Source organism: Cinclus cinclus, chromosome 7 (genome assembly GCF_963662255.1).
Source record: "Cinclus cinclus chromosome 7, bCinCin1.1, whole genome shotgun sequence".
NCBI lineage: Eukaryota > Metazoa > Chordata > Aves > Passeriformes > Cinclidae > Cinclus > Cinclus cinclus.
Genome location: NC_085052.1, coordinates 33,183,236 through 33,192,830, shown reverse-complemented (window position 1 = coordinate 33,192,830; position 9,595 = coordinate 33,183,236). Strand labels below are relative to the sequence as shown.

Below are 9,595 nucleotides of genomic sequence, written 5' to 3'. Positions count from 1 at the left end.
CAAGACAGGAGAAATATGTTAGTTTAATAATGAAGGTTTATCCGTTGTTTCAAGGTATTACAGGCAAGCACTGTTCAAAGCAAGATGTAAGTGAGGCTTTATTAAGTGGCCTGAGCAAACACTTGTCAGCTTTTAATATAATGCTATTGGCCAGAAAGTTGTTGAAAGAATTTGTCACAAAGTGAACTTCTTCTGCTGTGCTAGCAGCTGGAGCTGTTCCGTGTCCCTTGCTTGGTTCTGTGAAATGAGGCTGATGATTGTGATGGAATAAAGCTTCGGGACAGCTGCTCCAGCATTCCCGTCCTGTTGTTTGTGAACACAGACATAGGTAAAAAGAAGGTAAGAGAAAATATAGATCCCAGAGAAAGCTAAGAGTGACGGTGCCCCGTGGGGTGCCCTGTTTCATTTCATGGAAGAGCTGTTGGAATGGCCAGAAAGTTGACAGGGACATCTGTGGAATAATCCTTTGGGATTATAAATGGATACTATTCTCGTCTCCTCCTGGCTGCTGGACACCCGAGGATCCAGCCGAGGAAGAAGCCTTGTGGAGCATCAAGCTGAGCTCTGGGGGAAAGAAATCAAGGGACAAGGTTGGTCTGTTGAGAAATGGGACCTTTGTCACTGGCTAAAGACAATTATTACTACTGGACCTCATATTAATATTCAGGATGATGAACTGAAAGACCTTTTATCGTGGCTCAATATGAATAACTTGGGCGCAGACCTTAACTCTGTGTTAATTCTCTCTTTGGGAGGTTTTCCACTGGAAATTTTATTCATTTTTGAATGGGATCAGAGCGTGGCTAACATTATTGCTGCTTGTGGAATGATCATGAACATTTTTCAACAGCTGAGCCCACCTTTGCTTTCTCTGTGCACCCCAAAATGAATCCCCAAAACCCTCCACATCCCAGAATGATTGCTTAATTCAAATCGAGCACCTCGCTCCTTTTCTCCCTCGGCGCCACATCTCTCCTCCTGCAGTACTTCCTCGGAATGTTTCAGCCTGTATTCGTGTTTCGGTTATAGTTCCGAACTGGGTAGAAATACTAATTAGTGTAGTGGTTTTGGGGCACCGTGTGCCGCGGGCGGGGGCAGCGGAGCCGCCGGGGCGAGCGGGGCCGAGGCGATTCCCGGGGACGGGAACTGCGCTGGGGCTGGGGCGGGGCAGAGCCGGAGAAAGCGCTCCGGGACCAGGGGAACAGAGGAGTTTGGAGCGGCCTGAGGAAGGCTTTGAGAGGCGGGGGAGGCCAGAGCTGACACGGCGAGAACAGAGGGGTCCCCAGGGGTCCCGGAGTGCCCACCTGGGGTACAGACAGAGAGCTAAGGGGAGGGAGACCCGGCACGGAGCGTGGGAACACGGAGTCGTGGTGGTTTGGAAAGGTGTCCTGGAAGAAAACCTTCTGACACCCGGGCAGCGTCCCTTGTATCTGACAAGGAGCAGTCAGCGCTGGATGTTTAAAACCGACGCATTGCTGTACCGGGAAGAAAGTTTATTCATCTCTGTGAAACACACACGTGAAAACAAAAATCCCCGGAAAAGCTCTCTCATTTCCAGCCTCTCAAAACGTAACGAGCCTGGCTGGGCTCGTGCCAGGGTGACCTGGCCAGCACCGCCTGCCTTGGCCCCTGGGCCGGGGAGGGGGAGGCTGAGCCGACCTTTCCTCCCGAGCCGAATGCAGCCAGGAAATTCATCTCCGCTTTCCTGCCGAACCCTTACAGCCCCAGCCCAGCTGCAGCCTGGCGTTAAACAACTTTGTGTCTTAAAATACCTCCCAGCCTCGGCCCGGAAGAGATCCAAAAGAGAAAATCCCACTGCCTCGGCCATGTATTCATTCTTTCCAAGTCCCGAAGAGAACTTTGCAGATACTTTGCTCTCTCTCCTCAGTAGAAACAAAGAATACGAAGATAATGAGACCCACAAAAACAGTATAAACACACCAAGGCCAAACAAACAAACAAAAAACGTCAAGTCCCAAATTAACAAAAGAGGAAAGTCATAAATCGAAATTGCTCTTTTTCAATGCTGTAGAAAAAAACCGCATAAAATATTATGTAGTGAATATAATTTTCTAACTGTGTATATGAGCAAAGGCATCAGTGTTAAAGTGAGCAGATGTTTAAATTGATGTAAACCCCTAAGTTTAAACAGTAAGAAAACCCCTACTGTTTCCCAGGGAAGAAGAAGAAAGAAAAAAACCCTCTATTTTCAAAAATAGAGCAACCTTTTGTTTAAACTGTTATAATCCTTAAAGTGTGTCTCAGAAGTTAATACAGTCCTCAACAACAATCATGGAAAAAGCTGTTAATCTGAAAAAAGGTTTTTACATAGTGATCAGATTTCCAGTCTCCCGAGCAGCTGATCACTGTGACATCAAAGCCACAAGAAAATTCTTTCTTGTAAAAGAATCTCCATAAACTAAAAAAACCCCAAACATTATCTTTCAAATGAATTAGTAAAAAAACCCCAATTTTAAAGATATTGAACTGAGTTGTTTTTTGTAGCTATTCAGCATGAAAAAAAAGAAGTGTATAAGAAGAAGAAGAAGAAGATTGGTCTAAAATTTTATTCTGAGTTTTTCCTTATAGTTTCTAGTAATAAAGTTTATAGCATTGAGAGCTGAGCCTGTTTCTGCCTTCCCCTAGTCCTATCTCACAACAAGAAAATTTCAAATTAGGAAACGAGAATGACTACATATAATCAGTATTTCTGCCCAGTTTCAAACTGAAACCAAAACAGGAATAGATTCTGTGGAAGGACGGCAGGTGAAGTGAAACTGTGCTGGTGTTCAATATGAATTAGGGGGTCATTCAGGGCTGCAGAAGTTTTGGGGTTTCATTTTGGGGTGCACAGAGAAAGCAAAGGTGGGCTCAGCTGTTGAAAAATGTTCATGATCATTCCACAAGCAGCAATAATGTTAGCCACGCTCTGATCCCATTCAAAAATGAATAAAATTTCCAGTGGAAAACCTCCCAAAGAGAGAATGTGAAGACAGAGTTAAGGTCTGCGCTCAAGTTATTCATATTGAGCCACGATAAAAGGTCTTTCAGTTCATCATCCTGAATATTAATATGAGGTCCAGTAGTAATAATTGTCTTTAGCCAGTGACAAAGGTCCCATTTCTCAACAGACCAACCTTGTCCCTTGATTTCTTTCCCCCAGAGCTCAGCTTGATGCTCCACAAGGCTTCTTCCTCGGCTGGATCCTCGGGTGTCCAGCAGCCAGGAGGAGACGAGAATAGTATCCATTTATAATCCCAAAGGATTATTCCACAGATGTCCCTGTCAACTTTCTGGCCATTCCAACAGCTCTTCCATGAAATGAAACAGGGCACCCCACGGGGCACCGTCACTCTTGGCTTTCTCTGGGATCTATATTTTCTCTTACCTTCTTTTTACCTATGTCTGTGTTCACAAACAACAGGACGGGAATGCTGGAGCAGCTGTCCCGAAGCTTTATTCCATCACAATCATCAGCCTCATTTCACAGAACCAAGCAAGGGACACGGAACAGCTCCAGCTGCTAGCACAGCAGAAGAAGTTCACTTTGTGACAAATTCTTTCAACAACTTTCTGGCCAATAGCATTATATTAAAAGCTGACAAGTGTTTGCTCAGGCCACTTAATAAAGCCTCACTTACATCTTGCTTTGAACAGTGCTTGCCTGTAATACCTTGAAACAACGGATAAACCTTCATTATTAAACTAACATATTTCTCCTGTCTTGCTTAACACATTTTCCTGAGGCCTATCTCTCCACAGCTCACAGCCCGATTGTTTCTCGTCCTTGCATCTTCAGCGTTCTTGCATTTCTCCATCTTGAAATTTGCTTTCACACAGCTTTCTCAGAGTTCTCCTCCTTTTCTATTTCCCACAGCACCCCACAGTGTTTTACCTGCGGCGGAGAGCTGGAAGAGATAATACTGGGAAGACTGGGAGGGAACTGGGAGCACAGGGAATACTATGAGGGAACTGGGAGGGCTGGTGGAAGCACCGTGAGGGAGCGAGAAGGAGCAGTGGGAGGGGGATTAGGAGCACTAGGAAGGTCCAGTGCTCCCAGTTCCTTCCCAGTGCTCTCACCATCGCTGCCGGTGCTTGCCATGAAGAGGGATCCTGCGAGGGAACTGGGAGGAAACTGCCCAGCACTCCAAGGAGCAGCAGCTCCGGGTGAGAGCAGTGAGGAGGGAGAAGTGCCCCAGTGACTCCACAGTGACCAACCCCAGAATAAGAATCAAAAAACAACCTCCCCAAACAAACAAAGAAGCAATCAAAAAAACCACAGGGAGTTTAGGAGACGAAAGGCGATTTAAAATGAAGAAGAAAAACTTCTATTCTGCAATTGTGTTTAAACTAGGGAGGATCCCCCTTCACCTACTACTTGAAGGGTCCCAATTGAAAAGAAAACACATCTTTGTCGTGACCTTTGGTGACGCACTAGGTGGGAAATCACGGATTTCCATTAATTTCATGTCTAAAGGGAAAGGAAGTACCCTTATGGTGCTGTTCAGTGGGTTTGAATTGCGGGAAAGCGCTCCGTTTCACAGATCTTAAGGGACAAAGGAGGGCAGAATGCGGCAGAGCGGCGGACGCCTCCCACCCTGTGTTCCGCTTTCTCCATGCCCTCCCCTCTCCTGACTGCAGCCCCAAGCCGGGGAAACGTCCAGCAGCAGATTCCGGGCGGACGAAATTCCTCGATAACTTCTCCGGCACTGGGCGCTCTTCCTAAGGTGAATCTTTCTGCCAGGAGCGACATCCCCGGCCCTGCCTCGATCCGCTTTGAGCCGTCTCGCTGGTAAAAAGTACCAAAAGTCGGTGCAGCCCCCACCTTGTGCAACCTCCCCGGTGCCGGAGCCGTCCACGATCTTAGCCCCGAGTGGGCTGGAGCGGCTCCCGCTCCCAGATCCTCCGGCCTAGTCCGGAGCTGGGAGCGGCTCCAGCACAGGTACGAGCCGCGCTCGGTTGTGCCCCAGCCCGGAGGGGGCCGCGGTGAGGGGAAGGGGGCGGTTCTGGCGAGTTCCTTGTGCCGGCTTCCCCCGTGTCCCCCGTGCCCTGAGATGGCGGAGGGAGCGGCTGCCCGCGGTCTGCTCCTCCGCTCGGGTCCCTGGGGACGAGCCGGTGCCGCAGCAGCCATGGCGAATCCCGGTTCCCTCCCTGAGCCTCGGTGTCCCGCAGGACCGGGACCAGCCGTGACCTGTGATCGTGTCCCTTTCAATGGGCCATCCCCGTGGGTGCACAGCTGTTCCCGAGGCCCATCTCCGAAAGGCTTTTTCAGCACTCCTGAAGCGTCCGGAGCAAGGGGCTCTGCTCTGTTCCCAGCACAGAGATACCGGCTGTGAGCTGGAGCAGAGTGAATTCTGCTCCATTCACGGGCCCGTGCAGGAGCTCCTCCATCTCCGGGACGGACCAGCAGCCGGGCTTACACACTTGCCTGGGGCGCAAGAAGCCGCTTGTCAGAAGCAGGGGGACGCCACTTGTGAGCGTGCAGTGAGGGAAGAAGATGTGGAGAATGGAACCTGCAGCAGCGAGGGCACAGTGAGGGAGCCCCTGGATCCCCAGGGCACATCGGCCACCGGCCATGTGCTCAGAAGGCTGCTCAGAGGATTCCCGGGTGAGTGCAGGGCCGCGGCTGTGGCCCCTCTCGGGAGGGGACAGTGTCACCCGGCAGGGACAGGGCTGGCGGCTGTGTGGCTGTTTCCCGATGTCTGGAAGAGGCCTCGTGCTCCGCTGGGCCCCAGCAGTGGCTGGAAGCGGCAGCCGCAGCTGCCCCCGAGCCTGTGCAGCTCTCCTGCTGCAGCCTGTCCCCAGCCCGGGGTCCCTGGCTGTCCCCACACCTGTGTCCCTGCCTGTGCCCAGGCTCTGGGCTCTCTGGCTGCCAGCTGAGGGAGGAGCAAACAGGCTGAGAGGTCCCTCCTGTGCTCCCCGGCCATCCATCGTTCCAGCACATCCGAGGGCTGGCTCTGGTCCTGGCAGCCAGCAGCTCTTTCCTGCTCCAGGCCAGCGCTCCAGCCGCCATCCCGTGCTCACCTTGGTGCTGTTCCTGCTCCTGTTCCTGCTGCTGGCCGTGGTGGCGGCCTTGGCTGTGCGGTCAGGTAAGGGAGGGGCAGCAGCCTGGGCCCAGCCCCTCGGGGCAGAGCGGGGTCCCTGCTCCCTGCAGAGGGGAGGGCGATCCTCACACCTTCTCCTCTTCCCCCTGCAGCACAACAGGTTCCAGCTCCACCTGCGGCTCCGACGTTGGTTCTGTGCTGTCCCCCTGGCTGGGTTGGATACAATGGAGTCTGCTACTACTTCTCAAGGGACAGCAGAACCTGGGAGCAGAGCCAAGAGCGGTGCTCCGAGCTCGGGGCCTCCCTGGCCATTGTCCAGGATGAGGCAATGGTGAGTGAGGGGCTGCGGGCGCTGTGGGGTGTCTGAGGGCAGCCCGGGGGGGCTCCTGGGCCGGGCTCGGTGCTCGTGGGGCCGGGGCTGCGGCCCTGTCCCGGAGCCTTGCAGGGAAGGAGCCCCGGGGCCGTGTCCCCCCGAGGGGCCGGGGCAGCTCCCACTGCTCTCTCCTTGGCAGCATTGGCTCTTGCGCCTCCGCGGGAACGTCGATTACTGGCTCGGGCTGCGCAGACGGGGCGAGCGCCTGCGGTGGGGGGACGGCAGCAGCTTCAGCTCCTCGTGAGTGCCGGGGAGCCGGGCAGGGCATGGGGGGACAGGGGCACAACGTGTTCCCCTGGGAACCAGCGCTCTCCCTGCTCCTCCTTGCAGGGTTCCTGTCCTTGGCAGTGAAGAGTGCGTGTGCCTGGCTGAGGAGAAATTCAGGAGTGAGAATTGCTCAAATCCTCGGCCCTACCTCTGCAGCAAGGCCCAAGCTCCCCTGTAACAGGGGCTGGAGAAAGGACCTTCTCCACACTGGGCAGTCCCAGCTTCAGCTCTTAGCCCAGCCCAGGGCTGTCCTTCCTCAGCTGCTCCCTGTGCCTTGCTCTTGCTCTCAGGGTCACCTCAGTGCCTGTTCATCCCCACTGCCAGCGCTGGGCTGGCTGTTCAAAGGAAAACCCTCTGCAATCCATCCTGCCAGCCATGCTAGCTGGAGTGAGGGGATTGCTCTCATTGCACAACAAGCTCTCATGGGAAATCCAAATCGCCCTGGGCTCTTGGAAATCATCACCACGTGGTTTGAGGGTGAGACTTTTGGAGTGGCCTTGGAAGAGGAAGAAGAACAGCTGAGACATGATAAGGAGGGATCTGAGTTTTGTCATCAGGCACCTGAGTGTGCAGAATTCTCTCTCTGTCTGTCTCCCTTCTGCAAAGAGTCTCACTGCTCTGCTGTGGGAGGAAAACCAGGCTGCAGCAGGACATGGATTTGTCTTCCTGAAGGAGAAGCAGCCACGTGATGTGCTTTTTACTCCCATCCCTCTGTGCCGCTGGGAGCAGAGGGGGGAGGGAGGGAATCAGGGGTCATGTGAAGCCCAGCAAAGCGATAACAGGGTGGGGAAGTTTCATTTCTAGGCTTTGGCATATTTCTCATTCCCTTGTGCTGATTTGTTTGATAATAAATTCAGTTGATTTCCCCTGTTCTGGCCTGTTCTGCCCATGATGGATGAGAGATCTCTCGCTGCCTTTATTGAGACCCTGGAGCCTTTCCCCACGTGCTCTGTTGCCTGCCCAGGGTGAGGAGGAGAGGGACAGAGCAGTTTTGCTCCGGGTGCCAGGCCCAGCCCACCCCAAGCATCCCTGTGAGAATTGACTCCATCATTTCCCAGTGCCACGGCTGGTCCGGCTTCCCGGGCAGGTGCCTGGAGTGAGAGGAGGCAGCCGGTGCCAGTGGGTGAAATGTCTTTGCTGTGAGCTGGCAGGGAGAGGACGAGGAGAAAGTGGTGCAAGGTGCAGGGGAGAGAAAGAGGGACAAGGCTGGAGCGGTGGGAAGCGGCGGGGATGGGCAAGGGGCAGGAGGGCATTTTGCTTTCCAGCTTTGTGGGAGGAAACGGCAAACTGACAAATCCATGCAGGACAAGAGGGAAGAAATTCGAGGTGCTGCATATCGCCGAGAATCGGCATTCATTTCTCTTCCGGAAACTGAAAATTTCAGGAAGTCTCCGAGCACCGCCGCACGCCCGCCCCGCCAGCGCTGCGCTGGGTCTTGCCCTGCCCCTGCCCCGGCTGCAGCCCCCCTGTCCGGAACGCCCAGAAGCAGCTTCCCCTTGGGCTGAGGTTTCCTCAAGCCTTTGGATGGTTTCTTATCCGGCTTTGCATCCCGTTTTTTAACGGCTTTTCGGAGGCCATGATCGTCATCACCCGCCCCCAACCTCGCTGGCTGCTCACAACTCCCAAAAGCTGCTCCAGCCCCCACCTTGTTTGTTCGCGCTGTCGGTCAGGGCTGGGCAGCAGCGCTTCTCTCTCGCGGTGTCCTCGGGCTCCGAGCCGCCGGGGCAGGGAATGCGGGGACAATGCTGAGCCCCCCGGGGCCGCTGGTTCTTTCTCCCGGGCGGGCGGACTCCGAGCCGCAGCCGCGCTGTCCCCGCATGCGGCAGCTCCCAGGCGTTGTCACCGCCTGTCCCGGCTCGGAGCTGGGCTGCAGCGGCTGCAGAGCCAGAGGGGCCGGGGCTGCGGGCACCGGAGAGCTCCCGGAGACTGCGCTTGTCTCCGCAGGTGCTGCCGCAGCGTCCGGGCAGCGGGGACATGAATCCCGATTGTAGAGATTTATGATTGGAGCTAAGGGTTAGAGGCAATTCATATTGATCAGGGGGTGAGCTTTGATGGGTTACCGATGATTAGACGCTTTAGCTAGAGACAACAGCTGTGTTGTTGGCCATTATGAGGTGCTTTCAGTTTTGTTTATAGAAGGAGGTGGAGGAAATGAGTCTTTGTAAGAACAGAGTGAAACCAGTAGAACTATGGCTAAACCCGGGACTTTTTACCAAACATTCACGAAGTAGGGCACCTCGGATTGTGCCAGAGGGTCAGGGAGACCTGATGAAGACTTTCCTTACTTCATCTTTCAAGACCACTGACCCAATTCAAGAGAGGAATCGCGCACACCAAATGGAGTACCGGCCTCCTTTTAATAAAGGGCGGGCGGGGGAGGTGCTGGTGTTCTTCACGGGTAAGGAATAGAAGAGTTCGGGAAATAAATAGAGGGCAAGGAGCCTTGTACGGGGCTGCCAAGTCTCTCGAGGCTTACCCCCGTGCAGCCCTCCGGCGTTTTAATAAACACAGCACTTAGTAACTTGAACTATCCAGAGAGTCTTTGTCCGTGAACAAATCGCTTTTAGCGCTTCCATTCGCCGACCGCGGCAGGTCGAGGTTCTGCTCGGCTGCGAGAGCAGCTCGGGCGGTTCCCCCTCGAGGCACCGCCGGGATATTCCTGGAAGAGAGGGCTCCGCCGCCCGGAATGCTCATGCAGCAGCAGACAAGGGCTCCTGAGTGCTGAAAGTGCGGCCAAAGCGGAGTGTTGAGAACGGGAACAGTTTGGAACAGTGACCTGTAAGGCGGACGCGCGCTCGGGAAAGGCCATCGGAAGCCGTGGGACACGTCCCAGCCCCAGCTGTGCCTGTGCCGTGTGCTCGCAGGCTGTCCCTGCTGCCGGCTGTCCGGCACAGAGCTCTGGAGCTGCTGT

General features: G+C 54.2%; 1 protein-coding gene across 1 annotated transcript; it reads left to right on the top strand.

Moving 5' to 3' along the window:
* Positions 1-5,208: 5,208 nt before the first annotated feature.
* On the top strand, positions 5,209-7,482 carry LOC134046238 (C-type lectin domain family 2 member D-like). The gene is made up of 5 exons (XM_062496565.1): positions 5,209-5,608; positions 5,994-6,089; positions 6,197-6,375; positions 6,557-6,657; positions 6,748-7,482. The coding sequence occupies exons 1-5, from the start codon at positions 5,212-5,214 to the stop codon at positions 6,860-6,862; spliced, it is 888 nt and encodes a 295-aa protein (XP_062352549.1). The 5' UTR covers positions 5,209-5,211; the 3' UTR covers positions 6,863-7,482.
* Positions 7,483-9,595: the final 2,113 nt, after the last annotated feature.